At 52.6% G+C, this 27,817-nt stretch overlaps 1 protein-coding gene across 1 annotated transcript in view; it reads right to left on the bottom strand.

Moving 5' to 3' along the window:
* LOC140218639 (uncharacterized) overlaps positions 1–11,349 on the bottom strand; it is an 87,715-nt gene extending 76,366 nt beyond the window's left edge. The window contains exons 1-3 of the mRNA XM_072288479.1: positions 11,179–11,349; positions 9,638–9,703; positions 2,441–3,707 (exon numbers count right to left, since the gene is read on the bottom strand). Coding sequence (XP_072144580.1) covers positions 2,441–3,707; positions 9,638–9,703; positions 11,179–11,349 — 1,504 coding nt within the window. The remainder of the gene's footprint in view (positions 1–2,440; positions 3,708–9,637; positions 9,704–11,178) is intronic.
* Positions 11,350–27,817: the final 16,468 nt, after the last annotated feature.

Raw genomic sequence — 27,817 nt, 5'->3', positions numbered from 1 at the left:
TCCGTTTTATGAGAACGCAGACACCCCATAAATGGACGATATTGTGCGATACCAAATCAGCGCTACAGGCGCTAAAATACTTTTTAAAGAAAGGACCATACTATCTGCTCGTGCTGGAAATCGTCGAACTTTATCACAGTGCCGAGTTAAGTGGCCACGTGATCACCTTTCAATGGGTGCCTAGCCATTGTGGTGTTTTTGGTAATGAACTCGCTGACAGTGAGGCAAGATCGGCCTCCTCTTCCTCTTATGAAATACGGATTGCCCACTCGCGACCTGACACCAACTCCATGATCAAGGCACTCATGCAGGACCTTACAAAGGCTTACAGAGCCCACTCTGATAACATTCACAGACGTCTACATACGATTGACCCAGACGGTAAATTCTGTTTGCCCCCGAAGCTTACACGGAGCAAAACATCATTGCTACACAGGATTCGGCTCGGCGTTGCTTTCACCCGTCGCTACGCACACCTCATCGGCCAATCGAACAGCCCTGATTGTGTACACTGCCAGATGCCCGAAACACTGCAACACGTACTTTGCGACTGCCCAGCATATATGCTGGAGCGAAGGACGTTAGACAGTTTCCTAGCCAGCGTTGGCAGACAACTACTGACAACTACTGTCGGAGGAAGCTATCCTCGGCCCATGGCCTGACACTGCAATTTCAATGCGTGCAACAAAAGTATTGTTGAAGTTCCTGCAGGACACCAAGCTCGACGAGCGGCTCTAGCGAGGCAACTGTCTCATGTACATAAGCACTCACCACCTCTCTTATCATCATCATCCATCCCAATACTTTCACTCCCCTTCCCTCTTCCCCAGTGCAGAGTAGCAGTCTAGAGCGCACTAGCTCAGGTCGACCTCTCTGTCTTTCCTATCAATAAATTCTATTCATTCATTGCACCGAGTTCGACCTCTCTCTCCTCGCGTACCCTGTCAATAAACACCTTGACAATTTAAATGATCCTTTGATCTCATTGTCAATCAAATTATTAAAATTAGCCGGCACGTAGAAAGCACGAGTCCTCTTGCCGTTGTTGGTGTACACACGAGGTACAACATATTTTTCTATCTGACGTAAGCAGCGGGATTTCACGTAAGGGTTCTTGAAATTAGTAGAAAAACAATTCTTACACATGGCGTCAAACAGCACTTGCTCCTCGACAAACAACATGTCCGACTTGAAGTTGAGAGTATGACGGAAGCCCGTCTGGTCGGGATGATGCATACTTAAAAGGAAGAGGTCTGGACACCGACCAAAAATGGTTTAAAAGAGTTATTTACGTTTCGGCTCCCCCACGGGAGCCTTGTTCACAATGAAAGAAGCGGCAGAGCTGGCGCCCCTTTTTATGTGCGTCTCAAAACATGATTAAGGCACCTGGCATACATGGGCGGCAGATTGCCTTCGTTGCGATTAAGAGTGTGCGCCGTGGTTTGGATGATTAGGGACTCAAGATAAAGACGCGAAGAATGATTTCGCTCCTTGGCAATCACACGAGATTTCTCCCAGTTAATCTTATGTGATGTGGCTGCGCAGTGTTCGGCCAAGGCATTTGATGCAACGTGTCGTTTCTGGACGTCATTCATGTGTTGCTTAAGTCTTGTTTTGAAGTTGCCGGTTTCACCTACGTAGACGTACCGACAATCCGCACACGGAATGACATACACCACGCCTGGGAACTTGTCCTTTTCCAAAGGGTCTTTCACATGCACGAGCTCGTGTCTAAGTTTCCGGGAGGGCACGTGCGCAGCCTGCACGTCATATGACCGCAGGACGCGTGCAAGAGTCTCGCTTATGCCGGGGACATACGGAATCGAAGCCCGTCTTTTTGGGGGTCCAGACTGCGTGGGTGCTGTGCGAGCCAGCTGGCGCCCTACTGAGTCAATGACGTACTCAGGGTATCCACAAGCCATTAATTCCCTCCGCACAAGTGCATTGTCCGCCATGTGGTCTTCGGCTGTTGTGCACACGTTTTTTGCCCGACGAAGAAGAGAGCCGACAACAGACCTCTTTTGCGAAGCAGGGTGCACCGATCTGTAGTTTAGGTAGCGGCCCGTGTGAGTGTGCTTCCTAAACACCTTGAATAACAGGTTTGGCCCATCTCGCTGCACAAGGGTGTCCAGAAACGGCAGTTGCCCTTCAGATTCCACTTCAACGGTGAACTTGATTGCTGCTTGTATATTGTTTAGGTGAGCCGTGAAAGGGTCAAGGTTCTTCCTTTGCAAAATGCTGAAACAGTCGTCGACATATCTGAGGAAGACTTTAGGTGCCGGTGTAAACGACGACAACGCTTGAGCTTCGATAGCCTCCATTGTTAGGTTGGCTACTGTGACCGAAATCGACGCACCCATTGCTGCTCCGTGTACTTGGCGATAAAATTTCTTCTGGAACGTGAAATACGTATTTGATAGGCAAAAATTTAGTAGCCTACCTAGGTCAGGCACATCGATGGGGGATCTGTCAGGCAACGTCGGGTCTTCGTCAAGGGCGGCGACGCAAACTTCCACGGCCATGTCTATTGGTACGCTTGTAAACAGTGAGACCACGTCAAAAGAAACTAAGACTTCATCGGGGTGGACGCTTGTCCCTTTAACCTTTTCAATGAAGTCGTACGTGTTGCGTATGTGCGTGGCACGTTTTCCAACGAGTGGCGAAATGATTCTGTGAAGAAAATTTGACAGCTTGTGGAGCGGCGAACGTGTGAAGTCCACAATGGGGCGCAGGGGAACATCGGGCTTGTGCACTTTCGGTAGGCCGTATATTGCTGGGGCAGATCCATTGTGGCAAATCAGTCTGTAGTACAAATGCTTGTGCTGAGGCGGCACCATACGGAAGACGTCGGCGAGCAGTTTCTGCAGATCCCTCTGAAGCTTGGGTGTCGGGTCTCTTGCGACGCTGGCGTACGTGTGAACGTCACTCAATAGCAAGCACATTTTTTCGATGTATTTGCTCTTGTCTAGAAGGACAGTAGCGTTCCCCTTGTCGGCGGGAAGTACGACAATATCCCGGTTCTCCTGCAACCTCTTGACGGCATCACGTTCTTGCTTGCACAAGGTGTCCACGGTGGGTTGGGCGTGCAACTTCGACAATACGTTTACAACGCGTGTGCGAGCCTCGTCACGGCGGGATTGGTCGACCAAGTTGACAGCGCGCTCAGCGGCGCATATTACTTTCTTCGTGTCCGTTGCAGGTCCCGTGTTGAAGTTGAGACCAAGACTTAGAACTGCCATTTCGTAGCCGTCAGGCTGGTATGAGGACAAGTTGTACACAGAGTTTTTGAGGGCATTTGGTGGACGTGCTGTGCGGCACTGCTTCAGCCTTTCGAATTTCCTGTCGTGGCATTGCTCATCTTTCCGAGCGCGAAGATTGGCTTGAAAATTTGCATGCAATTGTATGCGCGCCATCTCTTCTGGGCAGTGATCCTCGAGACGCCGCCGAGAAAAGAAAGCATCATTCCTAAGTCTTCGTACTTGGTCCCTGCAGTCCATGATCCTCGCTTGCAACAGATGCCGTTCTGCCTTGGAAACCACGCTTAGTCCAAATCTCGTCGACACGGGTCTGTGAAGACGTAGCGAGCGCGGGATCAAACCCTGGGACTTGCAGGCAAGGTTGAACGTCAGATGCCCGTTGAATGCCAGAATGCGCGTAGTCAGTGAGACGAACCGGCGAATTTCAGTGATCACTTGCTGGCCGTACGCCTGTCGCAAATGGATGAAGTTGAGAGTATGACGGAAGCCTGTCTGGTCGGGATGATGCATACTTAAAAGGAAGAGGTCTGGACACCGACCAAAAATGGTTTAAAAGAGTTATTTACGTTTCGGCTCCCCCACGGGAGCCTTGTTCACAATGAAAGAAGCGGCAGAGCTGGCGCCCCTTTTTCTGCCCCAGCAATATACGGCCTACCGAAAGTGCACAAGCCCGATGTTCCCCTGCGCCCCATTGTGGACTTCACACGTTCGCCGCTCCACAAGCTGTCAAATTTTCTTCACAGAATCATTTCGCCACTCGTTGGAAAACGTGCCACGCACATACGCAACACGTACGACTTCATTGAAAAGGTTAAAGGGACAAGCGTCCACCCCGATGAAGTCTTAGTTTCTTTTGACGTGGTCTCACTGTTTACAAGCGTACCAATAGACATGGCCGTGGAAGTTTGCGTCGCCGCCCTTGACGAAGACCCGACGTTGCCTGACAGATCCCCCATCGATGTGCCTGACCTAGGTAGGCTACTAAATTTTTGCCTATCAAATACGTATTTCACGTTCCAGAAGAAATTTTATCGCCAAGTACACGGAGCAGCAATGGGTGCGTCGATTTCGGTCACAGTAGCCAACCTAACAATGGAGGCTATCGAAGCTCAAGCGTTGTCGTCGTTTACACCGGCACCTAAAGTCTTCCTCAGATATGTCGACGACTGTTTCAGCATTTTGCAAAGGAAGAACCTTGACCCTTTCACGGCTCACCTAAACAATATACAAGCAGCAATCAAGTTCACCGTTGAAGTGGAATCTGAAGGGCAACTGCCGTTTCTGGACACCCTTGTGCAGCGAGATGGGCCAAACCTGTTATTCAAGGTGTTTAGGAAGCACACTCACACGGGCCGCTACCTAAACTACAGATCGGTGCACCCTGCTTCGCAAAAGAGGTCTGTTGTCGGCTCTCTTCTTCGTCGGGCAAAAAACGTGTGCACAACAGCCGAAGACCACATGGCGGACAATGCACTTGTGCGGAGGGAATTAATGGCTTGTGGATACCCTGAGTACGTCATTGACTCAGTAGGGCGCCAGCTGGCTCGCACAGCACCCACGCAGTCTGGACCCCCAAAAAGACGGGCTTCGATTCCGTATGTCCCCGGCATAAGCGAGACTCTTGCACGCGTCCTGCGGTCATATGACGTGCAGGCTGCGCACGTGCCCTCCCGGAAACTTAGACACGAGCTCGTGCATGTGAAAGACCCTTTGGAAAAGGACAAGTTCCCAGGCGTGGTGTATGTCATTCCGTGTGCGGATTGTCGGTACGTCTACGTAGGTGAAACCGGCAACTTCAAAACAAGACTTAAGCAACACATGAATGACGTCCAGAAACGACACGTTGCATCAAATGCCTTGGCCGAACACTGCGCAGCCACATCACATAAGATTAACTGGGAGAAATCTCGTGTGATTGCCAAGGAGCGAAATCATTCTTCGCGTCTTTATCTTGAGTCCCTAATCATCCAAACCACGGCGCACACTCTTAATCGCAACGAAGGCAATCTGCCGCCCATGTATGCCAGGTGCCTTAATCATGTTTTGAGACGCACATAAAAAGGGGCGCCAGCTCTGCCGCTTCTTTCATTGTGAACAAGGCTCCCGTGGGGGAGCCGAAACGTAAATAACTCTTTTAAACCATTTTTGGTCGGTGTCCAGACCTCTTCCTTTTAAGTATACATGTCCGACTTGTACATGCTTAACAAGACATCCTCCCCATGACCAAGTGTGCCATAAGAGAGGCTATAGGCTATTTTTTTAGGATGCGGTTAATTATCTTCTATCTACTAGAAGAGGCAAATACGTCATTTGTTATCCCGTACTTTATGATAGATTCACCAAGTGATCTGTAAACAATTTTAGGAACATTTGCCTCGCACAAGGATTTCAGAGCATACAAATGAGCGCTGACATCACGTAAACATCTTGCGAGTTCTTCAATGTGAACATTCCATGACAGCGTTTCGTCGAAGTGTAAAACCAGGTATTTTGTGTTTTTTACCAAACAGAAGCATGCAACGCAGCCACTAGTGTGGAGACAAATAGGGGAACTATCAGCCACTACTTTATATGGACTATGAAAACATATCATGTTAGTCTTCGATTTATTAATAAACATTTTCTTGTCAACGAAGCAATCAAGTAGTTTAGACACATCATACTGTACTGCTCTAGCGACTTCATCCAAAAATTTGTTCGCTCTAACCAAAACCGTGTCATCAACGTAAAAATATTTTTTTGATTTTGGTGGTAAACGAGCAAGATCATTCAAATAAATATTGAACAAGCGCGGTCCCAAAATGGACCCTTGCTTTACGCCTTATTTAACGCACAACAAAGAACTATATGACTCCGCCACACGGACACATTACTGTCTGCCTGTTAAATAATTCTTTTAAAAATGTGTAATGCGGGCCTCTGAAACCACAGCGTCTTAGTTTTGAGAGTAAGCGTTCATAATTTAGTATGTCAAGTTCTCTTTGTAAGTCAACGAAGAGAGTCAATACAACATTGTTTTTACCGATTTAGTTACAAATATGGTCGTTAAAATATTCTAACAGGCCTATGGTACTCTGTCCTGTGGGAGAACCAAACTTTGCTGGGTTAATAACGCTAAACTTTTCACAGAAAGAAGCCATATTAACATGGTCTATTTTTTCTAATATGTCTGCCAATGACGAAATAATTGAAATTGCTCGGCAATTCTCGTAAAGCTTTCGCGATCCTTTCTTATCAAGATGTCTGACAATGCTAACTTTCATGTTTTAGTGTATCTGGCCAGTTCTTAATGTTTCATTTAAGATGTAAAGCAATGTTGATTTTAGCACATCAAAGTTCGCAGCTATATCTCTCATGCTAATTTTATCAAAACTTGGAGATTTTGTTAAGCTAACTGACCGTATTATATCCCAGAATCCGCCTTTTTTGGACGCCAAACTGCGCATGCGCATGCGCAGCGTCCTAGCGGCTGAGGACCGAAGATATTTGGCAGGCGCACGGGCGAGCGGCCGGAGTCGACTTTCTCCTCCGAGTGAGTGGTGTACCACCGTGGCAGGCGCTGCACTTGCCAGTGGAATAGGGCGCCAGCCGTTTCTCTTAGACTCTTACGGACCGGCACGTATCCGTGTCCTACCGTTCTACACGGTTTGCTCCGACGTATATCGCGACGACGCCTGCCCGTCCAGCGGGCAGAGCACCACTCTAGCACACATGCTCCGGGAGTGCGGGTCGAGAAGTTCAGCAAGGAGGAGTGGGGCTCGCGTTTGCGTGGTCGCGCTCTAGACGAGCAAATCCTGGCTGTGCGGCGTGCCCGCGACCGGGCCGGTGGGCTAGACCTGCCAGTCGCGACGTGGGACTAGCGGGGTGCGCGACGAGTTCGCGTCCTCGCTGGAACTCCAATACAGTTCTTTCACTCACTTGTCAGCCTTGCCATTGTCGCTGCCGCGCGCACGGAACGCCTTACGAACATTATTGACATCCAAATTTGGCGCCATGCCATGCCGTCGGTAAAACGCGATCGACAGCGCCGAGAAGCCTGGATTAGCGCTGCACTTTGTGACGGGTATGTATTGGCATATAGTTTACCCCTGTTTTTGTCATTACTGACTCGTACGAATAATCTCGACGAAGACGCAAATATATGTTTGAGCTAGCGAAGCGAACGATTTCTGAGCTCGCGCGTCCTGGTTGAGTGAAAACCGAAGTGTTCTTTTTTTTTTTATGGTCTCTGTGCGTCCGTCGCTAGAACGCCGTCATTTCGCAACTTCACACCGTGCACATTTGCAGCTTTATAAATACTTGGCGAATGCTCGTGATGTCGGCGTAGTTATCTGTCGGAGCCAAGTTCACCTGCACTGCCGGGCTGCCGTAAGAAACAGCGTGCACTGTGGAAGTAGCTGATAGTGCTAGTCAGCAATCGTTGCTAGTTGTCGTTTCGTAATTCTTGTCGGCAGCAAGTAATATTTACTTGCAGAAGGCTTTTATGTTCGTTTAGCGAATCGGGGATATAGTACGGTATGTACTAAGTCTGATTTTCCTGTGCGGCATCTTCTGGAGTCGAGTGGCGTGTCTTACTGTGTGACTGACACATTTCAGGGGAGCCTTCGCTGTCGCCCAGACATCTGGACTTCATACTGACACGTGTGCTTGTTTATCTTTTTCGGGTTACGGCTTTTCACCGTCAAACGAATGTTATCGCTCAGCGCGGGACGCACCCGCATGTATCGGAAGTTTCTCGAACGTTATCGATCGTTCTATCCGCTGTCTGTCGTCGCCGAGCCTTGTGTAATCTGATTGCATATATGCGCGACGCGAATGATGTAGAAGTTTCTGGAAGGCACGCGGGCACCAGCGATTACTCGCGAACGTTCGATGGCTCGTGTATAAAAGCCGACGCGCGACCGGCAGATCAGATTTTCGGCGATCGCCGACTGTGTTCGCCGCTATAGTTGTGCTTTGTCTAGCCTGCTTTTGTGGGCACAGGTTCGGCAAATAAAAGTTAGTCTCGTCATTCACAGTAATGCTGCTGTGTTCTTTGCCGTCACTACTAATGACAATAACGACGCTGTTTGTGTACACGCACCAGTTCAAAAAAAGGACGTGGTCGGCCGCTATGTTCGTACCGCGGCGCGGTCTCAGAGGAAGACAGGCACCCCTAGGGGGTATCATCGACTTTGGTCATTCTGACCATTTTTTTGGCATTTTTGTAGATGTACACACACTTTATGTGGATAAATAACGTATGCAACTTGGCATTCTGTGTATGTAGTACATACCTACGCCTAGCACATGCCACACCATAAAGCAAGACATGCAGTGGTGAAACGTGCTAATCGCCCTAAGAACTACACCTCGTGCCTTATTCTAGTCATGCGGTTTTGTGCGTACTCATACTGTTTTATTACTTATTCACTTTATGCCACAGGCCGGTGAAGCGGTTTCAGGCCAAGGATGAGCTTGTAAAGCGTTGCCGAAGCTCTTCTTCGAGCCATTCGCCAAGCTGAAGAAACCTCTGGTTACCAAGTATTCACCAGCGGGTTCGATGGCTAGCTGACGATGACAAAATATGACGGCGCGTACATGTTGTTTCGGTCTTGTCTCACACGCTGCTTGTTAGGTCACGAGTCTCGCGTGGGGCGGCTGTCGCGGCGCGCAGCGGCGCCTGCCAAATTGTTTCTTGTGGCCATCGCACGATGTCGCCACAATGCATCGCAAAAGACTGATTCGGCTGCACCAACTGTAGGCAGTAAAGCAGAATCACCGTTAGAGAATGAAATGTTTCTGAGATTTGCTGCATGGAAAGATGCATGGGAAGTACGGTGACCGCGGCATAGTGTGGTGCCGTATGAAAAAAAAAGTACGATTTCATAACGTATGCAGCCCATGTGTTCAGCCCATGCATGCAGCCTAAACAGCTTCGCTGGTAATCCGTCTCCATATAAATGTTGTGGCACCACGAATTTTTCTTTCCTTCAGCGCATTAGGTGAATCCACTAACGCTACCAGCAGCTGCGACATAATGCATGAGCAGCAAAGGTTCACGGCGGCAAGTTACAATAAAGTGACAAATATTGTCAAGAGAGCTGGCTGCTGGTATATATTACCGTGAGTAAATCTTCATTAACTTACCTTAAGAAGGTGATTTGGATAAGGCTTCATTATGATGGATGATAAAACAGAACCCACGACCTGAGAGACTGAACTTAGCCCACCTTGTGATCAAAGTTACTGCACTTGCTCCCTTTTAAGTCCGGTGCTTCGGTGGTCTATTTTGTCAGCCATCCGAATTAAGCTTTATTCAAATCATCCTTCTAATGCTATCTCGCGACATGGTATATTTCTTTATGCAGATTACTCGGTCGTTTTTTTTTTCTAGTCACCTTCTTTACACGGTTGCGATGCACAGACTCTTCAGACCGATCCAGCAGCACTGCAGTCATGAACCTCTACGCGATGAATGTACAGTAGCACAACACATTATTATTCTGGTACAGCTAGTCTACGTCATACTTAACCTTAACATGCCGTAAGCGCCTTTTTGCTGCTCCTGCGGAGGGTGCTAGAGATTTCTAGTTTGGGTACTCTAAATGTGCTAGCTTAAGTAATGCGTCTTAGCAATTTAAGCCTTCAATGTTTGCTCATTGCAGGTTATAGGGGTATTACTCAGGCTCGCGCGTGCGCACCTGACCCTTCTCTGGATCGCACAGCGCCGATGGAGCGGCAGTCGCTCGCTAGCACTTTCGCAGCAGCCCTAGCAGTCAGAGCTGTGACCCCTAACCCGCGGTTCGCAGTGAGTTGCGACCACGGCGGGTTCAGGCCAGGGGGGACAGGGTGAGTCTCGACCTAAGGTGTTTATTCACCTTAGAGTACATGTATACCAACTGGCAACAACAGCCACAACACATACAAATACAACACAAAACAAAACCTCAGTGGCGGAGCATTCCGCACGTCTGGGGTGAAACAAACCGCACAATGTGGGAACCACAAAAGAGGCTGATAAGGGTTCAGCTCACCCAGAGTGGATCCGCGCTCGGGCCCTGGGGCGGTCAGTCGCACACAAAGGCCGGGCGCAACAGGGGGACGGCGTGCGGCGGTCTCAGCGGCTGAGTTGAGATGCGGCCTGTCGCAAGCTCTTCAGCCGAAAGACAACGGTGCATCGGGGGAATAGCGCTTCTCCCCGAGCGGCGGAGAGGGAGTCTCCCCGGTTCCAAGAAAGGGAAAGGAGGGAACGGGGTGGGGTGCCTTGGGCTGCGGCGTCGCTGCCAGGCGCGAAGAGCAGCGGGAGCGGCGAAGGTGCCCTCTCCCCGCTACCCTCCGCGAGCGAGCACGTGATTATCGCGTGATAACCGCGTGGCCGCTCCGGAGATATCGGGATGCGCGTGCGATCCCCACATCCCCCCCTCCTTAAAATAACCCTTTAGCCGCTAAGAGGCCGCCGTCACCTGAGGCTTTCCTGCGAGAGGGACGTGCTACTCCGACAGCAACACGGTTTGAGTCCATGTTGGTGAAGGAGCAGCTCTAGCTGCAGACCGTCGTTGTCGCCGTGTAGGTACTCGCGAGCCAGGCCGGAACGTTGAAGGATGTCACGGAGCAGCTTGACAGTAACGGGATGTAGTAGGAGGCAAGAAGGCCGCTGGGTCCGGGTCACCTTGCGTCTCGGCGGCGTCACCTCCCTAGTCAGACGTGCCGGGTCCGTGGTGGCGAAAGGGTCCCTGGATTTCTTTTGGCTGCCTCGACCAGACTGACGCGATCCCCGAACCAGCCTCGATATGGCGCAGGACAGCTGTCTTTTGGTGTTCCCGGGGTTCGTTGTCCTCTGGTATTGGCGAACGCGTTTCTTTCTGTTCGTTCCGCCACAGCTCTCTCTGTTGTTGCGCCCCCTCGCGGGTGTCGGCACGCAAGATCGGCATAGGCGTACCGACTCACCCCTGACGATGGCTTGCACCTCGCTGCGCAGCAGGGGTCCACTCTGTCCTTGCGGGCGAAGTCTTTCGCTCGGCCTTGAGGCTGGGTGCTTGGTTGCGGGGCTCGCAACTCGGTCGCGGAGTTCTGCGGCGCGGTTCGGCGAATTCTGCGCCGCTGCGACCATTCCGGACCGGAAGTCGCCCGCCGTACCTCTCACCTCGCTGTTAGCCGCCGGAGGATCTTTTCTCGCCGCCTGTTGCCTGCACTGCGCTGCTGACTGCTTGCGGCCTGCTCGTTCGTACCAACAGTGAAGACGGTCTTTTCTTCTTGCTTGAAGGTTGTGGTGGTGGTAGAAACATTTATTGCCAATGATATGAATGGTGGGGGCGAAGCCCCCTACATGGCACTTGAGTGCTCCCTTACTATGAGGGGGCACCCTTAAAAAGCGAAGGAGAGTCCTTGAAGCGCAATCCTTCTTATTGCACTGGAGATGATCCGGCACTGGTCTTGAGCGGAAGTGCAGGTCAGAAGAGTCTCCCAGTAAGACACCGCCACGGCAGGTGATGGGGGATGAGGGAAGGTGGGGCATGTGAGGAGGGTGTGCAGGAAGTCTCCTGGTTTGCCGCAAAGTTTGCATGTTGAGAGGAATTGGTCTGGGTATCTGGCATGTAGTAGTATGGGGTATGGAGCAGTCCGAGTTTGTAGTCGACGCCAGTGTGAGGCCTGCTCTATGGTGAGGGATGGGGCTGGGGGTGTGTATTCCCTTCGTTTGTCCCGGTAGTACGAGAGAATATCACGGAAGGAGAGCAGGCACTCCCCGGCCCGTAGAGGGGGCTCGGCTCCCACTGCCCGGAATGTGAGACCTCGGGCGAAGGAGTGAGCCTCCTCGTTGCCGGGGAGGCCAGCATGTGCTGGCGTCCAGATTAGGGTTATGCGGCGCCGGGGCTGCCAGAAGCGTAGTAAGCGCGCAGCGGTGCGGGATATGTAGCCATTGGCATAGTTGAGAATGGCGCATTTGGAGTCAGCGATAACTTTGGTGGCAGATGAAGAGATGAGAGCAAGCGCGATGGCTGCCTCTTCTGCCTCTGTGGTGGAATTGGTGATGATTGAAATGGAGGTTAGAAGCTTTGCTCGATTGTCGGCTACCGCCAGGGCCATACGGGCGCCTGACGTATATTCCGCTGCGTCCACGTAGACCACCTCATGGTCCTCGCCATACTGTTTGTGGAGGGCCCGAGCCCTTGCTATTCGGCGGTTCCCGTCTCGCTCAGGGTTCATGTTCTTGGGGACAGGGGGTATGTTAAGGTTAGAGCGGAGGATAGGAGAAAGGGGGACCCTCTCGGTAGGGTGTGTAATTGGGGTTAGGCTTAATTGGGATAACAGAGTGCGGCCAGGCTCTGAGTTAGACAGACGGGATATTTGTGCCGTAAAGGTAGCTTCTCTGAGTTCCTCAAAGGTGTTGTGGACACCGAGTTTGAGGAGTCGGTCGTTGGATGTGCTGGGAGGAAGGCGTAGAGCTGCTTTCGTGCAACTCCGTAGGAGCGCGTTTACTCGATCTCTCTCCTTCTGTCGAAGGGGTAGGTAAGGAAGAGCATATGCGGTGCGGCTTATTATGTAAGCCTGGGTGAGGCGAAGCGTGTTTTCCTCGCGTAAGCCAGCCCGGTGGTTCGCTATGCGGCGAATCAGTCGGGTGGTATGTTGAGCGTGTGTTTGGAGAGTTTTTATGACTTCTCCGTGCGCGCCATGAGAGTGGATGACTAGCCCTAGCACTCGGATTTTTGATACTAGTGGGATGGGGTGAGTACCTAGAGTAAGGGTGATGGGAGGAACGACTGAATCGTGTTGCTTGTGGCGGTATAGAAAGAGCTCCGATTTTGATGGGGAGCAGGTCAGGCCACGCTCTCGTACATATGTGTCGATGGTGGTTAGTGCCAATTGTAGGTGTTGTTCTATTTCGGCGTTACTGCCTCGGTTTGTCCAGACAGTGATGTCGTCGGCGTAGAGGCTAAAATGGATGTCGGGGATTTGAGCTAGTTGTTGGGGTAGGTGAAGGAGTGCTATATTGAATAATATAGAGGAAAGGACGGCTCCCTGGGGCGTACCTCGTGCCCCGAGTGTGATACCTGGGAGGCTGTGGTCACCGAAAGTAAGTGTGGCTGTGCGGTGGCTGAGGAAGTCTCGGATGTAGTTGTACATCCTGGCTCCGACTCCCAAGGTTGTAAGGTTTTGTAGGATAGCAGAGTGTGTAACGTTGTCAAATGCCTTAGTAAGATCCACACCTAGAATAGCTTTGGTGTCATTGGTTTGGGAATCTAGAATGTGATGTTTTAGCTGTAGGAAGACGTCCTGTGTGGAAAGTCCAGGACGAAATCCATACATGCAGGTGGGCATCAGATCATTGCTTTCTAGGTAACGGCAGAGCCTGGTCTGGAGTACGTGTTCCATCAGTTTGCCCACCGAAGATGTCAGAGAGATGGGTCTGAGGTTAGAGGTGAGCAGAGGTTTCCCGGGTTTAGGTATGAAGACGACTTTGGCCTCTTTCCATTGCGATGGGAGGGTGCCCTTTTGCCAGCACCCGTTAAAGTATTCGGTAAGGGCCGCAATGGATTCAGCGTCGAGATTCCGGAGTGCCTTGTTATCTACCCCGTCCGGACCGGGGGTTGAGCACGTGTTAAGTCTCTGGAGTTCAGCCTGAACTTCTGCTTCTGTAATGGGTTGGTCGAGGAAGTCGTTAGGGGGGCCTGCATAGTCGGTGTGTGTTAAAGGAGGGTGTGTGGGGAAGTACAGATTTCGAAGTTCTTGGAGGAGTTCCATTGGAGGTGTATCGGAAGTATGTATGAGTTTGGTGAGGTTGTGTCTTTGTGTAGTCTTAGACTGTGTGGAGTCTATTAAGTGTCTAAAGAGGTTCCAAGTCTGAGGTAAACTCATATTGCCATCTAGCTTGTTGCATAGTGACTCCCAGTTTTGTCGTGAAAGAGTCGCTGCGTGTGTCTCTATCTCTTTGTTGAGACGGGCGAGGCGGCGTCTAAGTGTCCGGTTCCAACGCTGCCTTTGCCAGCGTCGTTCTAGGCTTGCTTTAGCTTCCCATAAATGTAGGAGGTGGGAGTCAACTGTGTCGCTGGTGTAGTCCTCCCATAGGGGACGAGTTACGAGTCGGACATCACTTTGTAGTTGTTTGGTCCATTCGGTGATGTCCTTGATGGGGGTGGAGGTGCGGGCTGCTCTATATGATCGGAAAGAGTCCCACTTCGTGAAAGTGGAGCCTCTGGGAGGTCTGCGGGGTAGTTGAATGTTTAAGAGAATTTCGATGATGCAATGGTCACTACCCAAATTCTCTTGTGTGTTGCACCATGTGGCGTGAGGGAGGCGATGTGCGAACGTAAGGTCTGGCGTAGTGTCTCTACAGACGCTGGTTCCCGTGCGTGTAGGAGAGGTAGGGTCGGTGAGTAGAGAGAGACCGGCTTGTTGCGCTGCTAACCACACACGACGGCCTTTCGGTGTGTCATGCGGGTAACCCCAGGCCGTATGCGGGGCATTAAAGTCTCCTACGACGAGTAAGGGGCACTTGTTTGCTATGCGCTTCGCAAGTGTAAAGAGGCGTTCGAAGTTGCTTTGTAGGCACTTTGGGTGGCTATATACATTTAAGATGAAGAGACTGTTCGCTCGAGCGTGTTGCGGCACAAGCTCAATTAGAAGGTGATCAATGTCTTGAATCGGTAGGGTATGGGAGATGGTGGTGATTGAGCGACTAACTAGAAACGCTACCCGAGAGGGTAGGGGGGATGTGGGCAGAATAGGAGTATAGCCAGGAAGGGTAAGTGGGTTGGAGGGCTCCTGCAGGGCAAGGATGTCGGGCCCCGTTGCGCAGGACAGCAGTTGGTGGACCACATGACGCTTCTGGCGAAAGCCCCGGCAGTTCCACTGCCAGAGTGTAAGATTATGGTTTGGAGCTGCCATCATGAGAGTCGATAGCAGGGGAAGGAATAACAGGGGGGTGGGGGTCGTGAGCTATGACAGGCGTAGGGTTGTCGTTTCCCTCCGTTGCTTTAGCCTTCTTGCGTCTATTTGGGGTGGGGTCCCGCTTCGGGAGGGCGATTGAGTAAGAATTGAGCTGGGACTCAAGATCGCTACATCGGTCAGAGAAGCATTGGGTTAGCACGTCTAATCGTTGGTTAAAAGCAGTATTGTCTTGTGTTATGTGGATTACCGCGTTTTTGAGGGTTGCACATTCCTGGTTGATGTGAGTAATAGCGGCCTGCAATTTTGCCTCAAAGCGAGCAGCGAAGGACTCAAGCAGGGTTGGGATGTCGTCTCGTAAGGTAGCGGTGGAGGGAGTGGGTGCTGTGCATGGAGTTGAATTTGCGGAGGGTTCGGTGTCAGCTTCCATTGCTAGCAAATCAGGAGAGGAAGTAGGGTTGGAGTGACTGGGTAAGGTATGGGCGATGGGTGGGTTGGGGGTGGGAGGCTGGGATGCGGCAGGAGCGGGGGCAGGTGGAATGGGAGATCCAGAGGCAAGAGCACTTATCTGGGTTTCCAGTTTGGCGATATGTTGATGAAGGGCGGCGGTTTCTTTCCGGGCTGCTGTAGCTTCTGCTTTGGCCGCCGCTGCCTCCTCCTGGGATTTTGCAAGGGCGTGTTGTAGATTGGGAGTCGCTGTCATGGATGGCATGTGCTTGTGAGAAGAGAGGGGAGTGTCCCAGGCTTGCTTCAACGGCGCTGTCCAGGCTTGCTTGTGTTGGTTGGGCGACAACTGGGGAAAATTGTCCCCGGATGTGATCAATTCTTGATGCCGCGTTTGTGGGTGGCTCGGCTGTTTCCGTGTCTGGTGAAGGTTTCGTCCCTTGCAGGATCCCGTGCCGGTAAGATGAGGGCCCTCGCACAGAATGCAATTAGGCGTGCAAGGAGGTTCTTGTTGCGGATGTTGTATTCCACAGCGGGGACAAAGATTGGTCTTGGGGCTTGGGCATACGTCATGACGGTGACCCGGTTGTCTGCAATTTGTGCAGGCTTCCGGACTGCCGCGGTATTGGGTGCAGCGGTGGATGGCTCCCATGTATTTGATGGAGTTCGGGACTGCGCTTGCGTCGAAGGTGATTAGGATGGAGTGCGTCTTTCCCATGCGTCGGGCTGCTAATATGGTGTGCTCTGGATTTCTTCTGACCAGGTCTTGGTAGAGTTGCGTTGGGGTCTCGTCGTCATAGGCGTTTGTGATGACTCCTCTGGTAGCCCCAGGTGGGGCTGCCACGTAAGCTGCGCACGGGTAGGTTCGGTCTCCAATGGTGAGGGAGGTCAGCGTCTTCAGAGTCTCGGCTGTTGGGGAATGTGTTGTTGCCATGGTGAAAGTATTGTTGGTCGGGTGGATGCGAAGGCAGAAGTCGTCCGGTAGAGTGATTTGGAGCTGGGTCTGCACTGCCTTACTGAGTCGAGGTGTTGGGATGTCTAGGAGTCGTACTTCACCTCGCGGGCGAACGACCACTCTAATAGCGTTGGGTGGGAGTGGCGGCAGTTGCTTGCTGCGTTGCACTGTGAGGCGAGCCTCCTTGGTCGCAGGTGGTAGGCGGGCCGGCATCTTGCTGCTGCTAGTTGCGGCTGCTGCGTCGGGCGCCGCGTTTCTGGCGTTCGGGTTTGCTGCCTCGGAGGTAGCGTTGTCTGAGCGTTGAGGTGGTTTCGACGAATTGGCCGGTCGGGAGGCATAGGCTTTATATAGAACTGGTGTCCAATCGTCTGACTGGAGCTCTTGTGCGGTTACGGTGTGGCCTTCAACCGTTACTTCCATGTTAACGGCTGGCGTCGCCGGCGGAGTCCGAGTGAGGCTTAGCTCGACGGCTGAGCGTCTCTCCGGAGCTGGGGAGCCGGAGTCGTCGGGGTGTCGGGGCGAGCCGTGCCGCTCGCGGTGCCTCGGGGGCCCCCGGCTGGGGGCGGTGGTTCGGGCCGACGTACGTGCTGTGGAGCAGTGTTTAGGCACGTCTGACCTCGACGAGCGCGCGTGGTGTTCTCTCCTTGAAGGTTGTTGCACGGCTCCCGACGGGCGGTCTGCTGCTGCGACAATTCTGTTAGCCCCTCTCGCTTCTTCCGAAGAGAAAGCGCGTGCTCGCTCTGGAAGCCTGCATGCTAGACATCGGAGGAGCATTCCGTCCAATATCGCGCGCAATAAAATAGCCTCAGCGAACCGGACAGAGTTAGTTCTGCCGAGATCGCAAGTTATAACGCCGCACTGGGCTCGAACGTCGAGCTGTGCCACCCGATGCCGCTGCCTGCGGGCGCGGGAGAGCGTTCTCCTCGGGCCACTCGTTCCCTCTGTTGTAGTAGGGTTTGAGATCACAGACATGCACCGGTCGGCTGATCGGTCTTAATTTCAAGTCCGCCAGCCTGTACACGAGCGAAGAGACAGTCTCTCGCACCCGGTACGGTCCTGTCCATTTCGGCGCCAGAGAAGCTGAGAATTTCTTACTGGCGTCGCTCAGGACGTGATTCCGTCTCAACACCAGGTCGTCCACTTTGTAGTGAACTTCCCGATGAGAGCGGTCGTACTGCGCTTTCTGCTCGGCACGTGCAGTGCTCAGGTTCCGTCGCGCTTTTCGTAAAGCCTCCGTTACCTTCGCGCGCAGCCCAGTCGCATAATCGGCGCGTGCCGACGAAACAACCAGTTCCGTGCTGCTTCGTTCCTGTAGAGTAAGTTCTACCGGATTCAACAGCTCCCTCCCAAGGTTGAGGGTGGCGGGTGTATACCCAGTCGATCGATTCACTGTCGACCTGATAGCAAATCCAATTTCAGGAAGACAAGCGTCCCACTCATTGTGCGTCCCCGCAAATGCAACGAGCATGTGCTTGATGTTGCGGTTCACACGCTCAGTGGGATTCGCCTGGGCATGGTACGTGGTTGTTCTCCTGTGCTTAATGCCGAGAGCTGCACAAGAGTCCACGAAGAGTTTGGCAGTGAAGTAGGACGCATTGTCCGTTATCAACTGCTCAGGATAGCCGAATCGTGTAAACACCTCGATCAGCTTTCCCATGATCACGCGTGCCGTCAGCTTCCGCTAGGGGGAACAGTTCCACCCACTTGCTGAAATGGTCTGTGACTACGAGAAGGAATCGGTTCCCGCTCGGTGTCCTGGGGTAAGGCCCCATGACGTCACATGCCGCAATTTGCCACGGTGTTCGGCTATTGATCGGCTGCATGAGCCCGGGTGGGCGTCCACCACGCGGCTTCACGCGTTGGCACACGTTGCAAGAGCGGGCGTAGCGCATCACATCCCGCTTCATTCCAGGCCAGGTAGCAAAGCGGCACAACTTCAGATAAGTCTTAGGGCCACTTGCATGCTCAGCCAGGCACGTATCGTGAAAGTAGCGTAAAAGTGCTCCTCTCAGCGTGCGTGGAATCACCGCTTTGAAGGACTCATGTGTATCCTTCTCCGCGGGGATGTATCTCAGCAGGACGCCGTCAGAGTCTAGCAGGTAGGAATCCAACGCGCTCACAGCAATACCAGCTGTTTCGGAGCGCCGCGCACCCACAGCAATACCAGCTGCGTCCATGTGCGCCGCGGCCGCGCCGCCGGGCTCCCGGAGCCCCTCAAACACTTTCTTACAAAACGGATCCTCCCGCTGTGCCTCTAACAGCTCCTTTCTGCCGAACACGCTCCCCACTGAACTGACGCAGTCCAAGTGGTTCACGCTTTCGTCCTGCGAAGGGGGTTCGTCTGCCCTTCCTTCGGGACCAGCGCCGTCGAGCATTGTAGCAGTTACTTTGCTCTTAGGCTGAGTCACTGAGGAGTCACGATGGGTATTAATGTTACCCCTCCTGACACCCTCAATCGTCGCAGCGGTTAGTCCGCTCTCAAGCTCAGTTTCGGGCGGGGTGAGTTGAGTAGTAATGTTACTCTTCTCACAGTCAACGGGCGCGCGCGAAAGTGCGTCCGCCACAACGTTGTTCTTTCCTCTCCTGTAGCGAACGGTAAAATCGTATCGCTGCAGGAGAAGTGCCCATCGCGCGAGCCGGCCGCTCGGCTCTCCTAAGCGCCTAAGCCAAGTTAGTGCCATATGATCGGTCTCAATTATGAATGGGACTCCATCAACATAGTAGTCAAACTTTTTGACAGCGAAAATGATCGCCAGACATTCCTTTTCGGTCACGGAGTAATTTTTCTCTGCGGGAGTCAAAGAGCGGCTGGCAAAAGCTACCGGGCGCAAGCTACCTTCGTGCTGTTGGAGCAAAACCGCTCCTAGGCCAAGGTCGCTGGCGTCCGTATGAATGACAAATTCTTTGTTCAAGTCTGGTAGCCTTAACTCGGTGGTTTCCACGAGCGCTTTTACGAGGTTGCGCAGTGCCTCCTCTTGCTCGGGACCCCACCTCCACTGCTCACCTTTCCTCAACAGCATTGTCAAGGGGGCTTGCAGTGCAGCGCAGTTTGGGATGAACTGTCGATAGAAGTTCGCCAGCCCCAAAAAGCGTCTCAGTCCGCCTATGTCTGCCGGTGACGGGAAGTTCAATAATGCCTGAACCTTGTCATCACACGGCAGAAGGCGTCCGTTATCAAGTTTAAAACCCAGTAGCGTTACTCGGGTTGCTGCGATCTGGGTCTTGGTCGGGTTTAGCGTTATCCCCGCAGACCTCAGACGCTCCAACACGTCCCTGAGATGGCGTAAGTGCCCATCAAAGGTACGCGAGTATACCACAACATCGTCCAGGTAAGCAAGAGCATGGTGCCACCTTGCGTCACCCAAGACACGGTCCATCAGGCGCTGGTAAGTCGCAGGCGCACCGACAAGTCCGAATGGCATACGGGTAAACTGGAAAAGTCCCCTGTGACAAGTGAAGGCAGTCTTCTCTCGGTCACAGGGATCTACCTCCACCTGAAAGCATCCTCTGCTTGCATCGAGCGTAGTGAAGTGCTTCGCTCCGCCAACGTTGGATACGATCGAGGGAATGCTAGGAAGCGGATATGCGTCCTTGCGTGTCACCTCGTTCAGGCGGCGATAGTCAACACAAAGGCGGGGCGTCCCATCCTTTTTAGGAACCAACACCACAGGAAAACCCCATGGGCTGTCCGACCTTTCAACAACGCCTGTATCGAGCAGTTCGTCCAGAGCGCTGTCTAGTGCTTTCCTTTTAGCCAAACTCACCGGCCGAGGATTACACTTCCACGGAGAGGCGTCGCCTGTCTCAATTTTGTGCCTGTATAGCGTAGTGCAACCAGGCCGCTCTGTGAATACGGCGTCATATTCAGTCAGAAGCGATGAGAGGCGAGCCTTTTCTTCCCCCGACAAACTGCTTGAGTCGTCCAGCAGCGGGTGGTATCGTTCGCCCCTCACTGCGGCACAGTCTGCCACCGCAGCGGGGGTTATGGGCTGTGCGGGAGGGGAGCAGTTCCCCTCCGCGCCTCTTTTCTCAGTGCGGTTGGCCGGACGGCATTTCGACCCGGCCGCAACCGTTCTGAGGGACCTTTTCGGGCAATCGTTTGGTCGGTCTGCGCGCGAAGCATCATCGAACGAAGTTGTCTCTGACGCTTTTTGAAATGAAACGAAAGGTTTCAGGGTGCCACATGCTCGCTCCCTATATCCTCCGTTGCAGACGTCAATAACAATGCCCGTCTTGGCGAGGAAGTCTCTACCAAGAATTATAGGAACCGACAGGCCGGGAAGGTGAGCGAGGCGCTGTCGCCTCACCCGTTTCTCCCACCGCACCACAAGCCTGGCAGCACAGCTCGCGTGTGCCGTGCCGCTGGCCAGTCGGAAGGTCACATTACTCTCTCTCAGTCGGATAGCGTTCCGACGGAGATGTTCACACACCTCGTCGCCAAATAGTGAAGCGCTTGCTCCTGTGTCTAACAGCGCAAAAAACCTGCGCCGGGCGACTGTAACCTCTATGAGCGGCGCTGGCGTGTCGCTGGGTAATCCAAAACGACAAGCCAGCGGGGCAAGGAGTTCATGTGTCTCACTTCGCACCGCTGTAACCGCCGCCGGCCATGCAGCGTTGCTTACCGGTGGCCCCGCTCGTTTCCCGAAAGCGCGTGCTCTCGGTTCGCAGGCTGTCTGCAATCCCGGGCGAAGTGCCCCGGCTGGTTGCACCGATAACAGAGGAGAGCCGGCCTTTGTCGGGCTTGGCGTCCAGTGCCTCGCGCCGTTTGACCGTTGTTCCTCTCTATCGACTGCTCCCTTGCAGGCACGCTCTGCTCTGGCATCATCGAGCCAGCATGTCGACCACGATTCTGCATACCTCGACCATCGGCAGCGCGTGCTGCACGCATGGCATAAGTGTACGGGTCGAGAGCCCGGTCAGATAAGTCCCAACCGTTTCTCAGTTGTCCGTCACTGAAAGCAACCGCACCATCTCCACCGGAACGAGTGCGAAAAGTGTCCCCGTTCCACGCGCATCGCGGCTCAAGTGCCCTCGACGCTGGGGGTGGAGGTCGGTATGAGCGCGAGGCGAGTATGTCCGCCTGTATGCGCTTTGCCTCCGAGGCCAGCTCATCCAAATCCCTGAACTTGCTGCCTCTTAGGTACGCTGCGAAGGTGGGATGAGCTTGTCGCGTGACTCTCTCCACCTTATCGCAGTTCGGAGCAGTAGGGTCAGCGGTACGATAGAGTTCGTCCATCGCCCTTACGTACTCGAGCAAGGATTCGTCCGGATGCTTAGTGCGTAGCTCCAACTCGCGCCGCAGACGACGCTCGTAATCTGTGGGCAGGAATTCCTCGCGTAAGGTCGCTCGGAACTCGGCCAGCGTGCTAGACCGGTAGCCAGTAAGCCGGAACCAGCGGGCAGCGTGATCAGTTAACGACACTGGTACGACGTGTTCCAGTATCTCGCCATCGGACAGCCCCGTTGCGCGCTGGTAAGTCAGCACGCGATCGAGGTATTCGTTGACGCTAACTGAATCATGATACCCGCTGTAGGTGGGTAAGTCCACCCTCACTCTCGGTCTAGCAGCTGCGGCAGATGTCAGCAGAGTGTTCTGCACGGCACCTGTCAACCTCTCAATCAAGCGCATCGCATCGTGCAACAGTGCCTGCTGAGGCTCGCTCTGGCCAGTAATGCCTGGCACAGGAGCGGAACGCGTTGAGCAAGTGTGCCGCAGTGGCTCCATGCTCTCCGCAAACTCTGGTGAAGGGTTCGGCGTAATGTGCCTCACGCCTCCAAGGGTACATCCTGCCGGAGAGAGCGCCTCGTGTGTAGCGCTACCCTCTTCGAAGCTTATCAAATTCCCAGGGCTAATGTTCGCCGCAGGGCATGACTGAGCGGTAGCAGTTACCGCCGCTTCGAATTGTTGCCTGTTGGTAGCAACCTGCGACAGCGTATACAACGGCTGTAAATCAGCCCCGTATGCTGCCATGGTTCGTTCGTGTAGTGGCAATCACTCACACAAACAGACTCATCTGTCACACCTCTGGCCCCACGTTGGGCGCCAAATATAGGGGTATTACTCAGGCTCGCGCGTGCGCACCTGACCCTTCTCTGGATCGCACAGCGCCGATGGAGCGGCAGTCGCTCGCTAGCACTTTCGCAGCAGCCCTAGCAGTCAGAGCTGTGACCCCTAACCCGCGGTTCGCAGTGAGTTGCGACCACGGCGGGTTCAGGCCAGGGGGGACAGGGTGAGTCTCGACCTAAGGTGTTTATTCACCTTAGAGTACATGTATACCAACTGGCAACAACAGCCACAACACATACAAATACAACACAAAACAAAACCTCAGTGGCGGAGCATTCCGCACGTCTGGGGTGAAACAAACCGCACAATGTGGGAACCACAAAAGAGGCTGATAAGGGTTCAGCTCACCCAGAGTGGATCCGCGCTCGGGCCCTGGGGCGGTCAGTCGCACACAAAGGCCGGGCGCAACAGGGGGACGGCGTGCGGCGGTCTCAGCGGCTGAGTTGAGATGCGGCCTGTCGCAAGCTCTTCAGCCGAAAGACAACGGTGCATCGGGGGAATAGCGCTTCTCCCCGAGCGGCGGAGAGGGAGTCTCCCCGGTTCCAAGAAAGGGAAAGGAGGGAACGGGGTGGGGTGCCTTGGGCTGCGGCGTCGCTGCCAGGCGCGAAGAGCAGCGGGAGCGGCGAAGGTGCCCTCTCCCCGCTACCCTCCGCGAGCGAGCACGTGATTATCGCGTGATAACCGCGTGGCCGCTCAGGAGATATCGGGATGCGCGTGCGATCCCCACAAGGTCATGTTTGTTCATGACAAAAGTAGTTACAGATGCCACTTCATCGTTCGAGTTAGTCCTGACGCCGCCGGCTTTAGATCCCGTTCGCATAAATGGAACTAAAGAAATAGTTAAATTATGAGGTTTTACGTTCCGTAATCGAGGCCTGGAAATTTCCTCCGAGAAATGCGCACTAGTGCCCTTTACGCGCAAACCCATGGCAAACTACAGTGTAATGATAAATGGCCAAATAATACGACGGGTGCGATCATACAAGTTTCTAGGTGTCATAATCGACAGGGGCTTGTCATGGAGCCCACACATATCATACGTGAAAAAGCGGTTGACAGGCATCTGCCACCTGTTCAAGTTTTTCGCTGGCAAGACGCTAGTCGCCTAGTGCCATGTCGCCTAATGTCGCCTAGTGCCATGTTACAACTGTACAGGGTGCTTTTTCTAGGATTTCTGCGATACAGCTTGCCAGCAACAAACAACACAGGCAAACCGAATCTACGTACAATACAAAGTCTTCAGGGTCAAGTGCTCCGGATCTGTCTAGGCCTGCCTCAGAGTGCTTTAACAGTGGCTGCGATAGCAATCGCTAGAGACCACCTTGTCAAGACCCACATTGAAATTGAAGTACTCAGGACCCATATAAGGCATCTAGCCAGGAATCCTCGTCACCATTTAGCCTCTCTACCAACGGACAGGCCACACACATCTTTCAGCCAAACGATAACTGCATATGATGAATCATTGGCAGCTTGTTTCACTCCGGCTGCGAGACCTTCGATCCCTCCATGGTGCCTCGCTCAGCCAAAAATCAACCTCGCAATACCTGGTATCTCGAAAAAAGCTGATCTGTCATCACCAGCCCTTAGACAGCTCACGCTACTATATTTGTACGAGAACTACCGTGACTCTACGCATATTTACACTGATGGATCTGTCCTTCCAAGCAGCTCCGCGGCGGCAATCGTCATACCAGCGAAAGCTACAACAATCAAATTTAAGACGACCCACGCGACAACATCGACGGTAGCAGAGCTCGCAGCGCTCTTTACTGCCCTTTATCACATTGGTGATGAACCGCCACACAAATGGACAATATTCTGCGATTCGAAGGCGGCACTGCAGTCTCTACTGTCACCTTTACGACGCGGACCGCACGAACAACTAATATTCCATATTACAGAGAGGTTACACCATATAAGTGATGTAGGCCATGAAATAACCTTCCAGTGGCTTCCAAGTCACTGCGGGATTATCGGCAATGAACGGGCGGATCACGCTGCCCGCTCAGCCCATACTGAGGAGCGCCACGTCCCAATTCCGCTTTCTAGAATTGACGCGGCACGGAAGCTCCGCCTACTTGCTCGGCAGTGCACCGCGTCGCAATGGAATGAGCCACATTTAAGAAATACGCGACTGTACTCACTTGATCCAACATTAAGTCTTCCAGCGCCATCACAGCTTCGCCGTAGAGACGCCACGCTTTTATATCGACTTTGGTTGGGCGTTGCCTTTACTAAAGCCTATGCCTTCCGCATAGGGATGACCGACACCCCAACCTGTGACCACTGCGGCCATGAAGAATCAATTGGCCATATTTTGTGCGCCTGCCCGCAGTACAGTCCACAGAGGGCATGCCTTAGCCACGAACTTGACCAACTGGACGACCAACCGCTATCCGAAAAAAGAATTCTACAACATCGAAAGGACCTACCGTCGCAGAAGAAGGCCGTGCAAGCGCTTTTGCGCTTCTTGCGATCTACCGGCCTGTGTGAACGACTTTAACTGGAACGCCTTTTGTGTGTGTGTCTCCATGTGTGCGCGTTCCTTTTTCTTTTTTTGGCGTTTTCCTCTCTGTCATCTTTCTAACCCCTATCCCCCATCCCCAGTGTAGGGTAGCAAACCGGAGACTCATATCTGGTTAACCTCCCTGCCTTTCCTCTTCATTCTCTCTCTTACGTTCCAAAGCCACGATCTAATTTTGTGGCACGCTTTAGTGAGGGGCTCCAGAATGATATGGACGACCTGGTGTTCTTAAACGTGCAGCTAAATATAAGTACACGGGTGCTTTCGCATTTCGCCCCCATCGAAATGCGGCCGCCGTGGCCGGAATTTGATCCCGCGGCCTCGTGCTTAGCAGCGCAACACCAAAGCCACGAAGCAACCACGGCTGCTGTATAAACGGTATGATGTACTACAGTCGGATACATGAAGTCCCCCCCCCCCCCCTCCCCCAACGCCCTTACAACCGCCAGCCGCTTTTCCTCCGCGAGACTGCAAATAGTTCGGACTATCCCTGTCACCTAAATAAGGCGGTAACCACAAGAATAAAATTATTAGCGCGCAATTTTGTACGTTTTCACTCGTTTATTATAGTGGAACGGTGAAAGCTTAATTCTTTATTGAACTGGAATAAAATGCATGCTTCACTGCAACAATTTATTGTCAAGTTTCACTTCAGTTGGCAGTTCAGTTTCATGAGTAAAACGGGGTCAGCAGTGAAACGAACTGTGCCGTCGACTTTTGAAGAGTGAAAAGCTCAGACTTCATAAACTTTGTCCGTGTCTCTTGCACACCTCGGCGCTTCCGCCGATGGAAAGACTTCAAGAACAGCAGTGACTCCGGAGGTATCAAATACGACGTCATTTTGAAATGGTCTCATGACGAAGATTTTCTTTGCTTCTGTGATTGGCTGGTCAATGGGCTGGCGCAGTAACAATCCCGCGCGGTCCACGTGCCGTGGTTGCCAACTGCTGCTTCTTAAAGTTGTATCCTACTATAGGAAAGATCATCGGCTCAACTCGCCGGGCGTGGGTATAACGAGAGGATGTAGTCGCCTTCTCTCGTTTTATTTGGAATTCATATGCAAGAGGCTGGCGCATCGCATCGAGAGGAAGATCCGGCATGCCATGTGTGCTGTTCTCTGTGTGCGCATGCGCTTGATGTAGAGGCGGTGCGAGCTTGTGTCGAGACAACTGACGCGGGCAACAACACAACGACCGTGCGAAGCAGTCCGTAAAAGCTGCCCTTTCAGGCTAAGATAACGCTATGGAGAAAATGTGGTGAGCTACAGTCATGCACACGGCTGTGGATTGATATTAAAGAAGCAAAATTAAACTAGGCTGCGTATGTGGTACGACGCTAAGAAAAATACATTAAAAGTCTAGTTTCTTCGATATTGTCACCCGTAGATTGTTTCGCTTTTTGCCGGTGACCGTTAAGACTCCACCTAGTGGACTGTCCATTTCGGCCGCTGCTGATTGGATGCAGCTGTACGAGCGAGGAGGAGACGAGCAGCCCTAGCCAATCAGCAGCGGCCGAAATGGACAGTCCACTAGGTGGACTCTTACAAAATACCGCCCCTGGTCTTTCTGGGCACAAGTTTGCCCGATAGAGAATTTTTCAACTCATACTTCTGGTAGTATTTCTTGTTTGTCGCTGTATATATCAATGCAATGTGACAGTATCATTGCAGCAGTACCAAGTAAACATGCGCTTCTATTCCTTGCTCTAGAACTATGACGAAAGCGGGCGCTGCTAATGACCAAAATTTGGCAAGATATGTGCGTTTAAGCATTTCTGTAAAGGTCTTGATGGTTTCGTGCATTTTGTATAATTCGCATTTTTAATGCCATTTGCAGTGAAAACCCATTTGGTCCTCTCATCCATATCGTCATCAGGACTGGTACTGAAATACCTTATAGTCTTTAATTTATCCAGAAAGCGAATATAAACGTAATTTTAACACATAACAGAGAGATAAAAGGAAAGACGTAAACGTGAACGCTGCTTTCGTGCCTGTCAAGGATTGGTGGTGGGCAATTCGCACTCTCCGAACCGGAGGGGATGGGGCGACAACAAACCCACCCCGCGTGCGTTTATTGAGGGTTCGACTGATCGACCGTGAACCAGAGGCATGAGACGGGAGGCGACGTACAACCCACACGTTCAATTTAATAAAATAAAATCACGTCCGAGACATAATGGGAAAAAACAACAACATACAAACTACCAGTAGTGGGTCCTAGCTCGCGGAAGGCGTGCGGGTCACACCACTCACGCCCTGACGCCACTCGCGCGACACTAAGCCCACCACGTGGGAAATCCTACTCTCGCGAAATAACAAACAAAATACGCGACACAAATGAAAAATACACGCGACAATAAATACGGCATGCACTACACTAACAGAACATAAAAGAATTAACACGCGATGGATAAATAAATGAAAGATTGAACGCGATTGAAAAATACAGTCCGGCGGAAAGTTCTGAGAGCGGGCCGGAACACGAGGCTTAACTGTGGCGTGCTTGCCGAGATCGCGGTCTGAAGAGCGTCGGGCTGCTGGTACCTCGCTGCCGAAGATCCTGACGGACTTGCACCGTCTGTCGGTCGAATGGCGAAGACTTCGGCCTGGAGGTTTCAGCCTGCCGACCACATCTTCAACTGTCTCCCGGTGCACGACCACCCTGCTCCGTCTTCCAAGCCGCTCTGCCGCTCCCCGAGCC

The sequence above is a fragment of the Dermacentor andersoni genome, chromosome 1 (genome assembly GCF_023375885.2).
Source record: "Dermacentor andersoni chromosome 1, qqDerAnde1_hic_scaffold, whole genome shotgun sequence".
In the NCBI taxonomy this organism is placed as follows: Eukaryota; Metazoa; Arthropoda; class Arachnida; order Ixodida; family Ixodidae; genus Dermacentor; species Dermacentor andersoni.
This window is presented reverse-complemented; position numbering and strand designations above follow the sequence as displayed.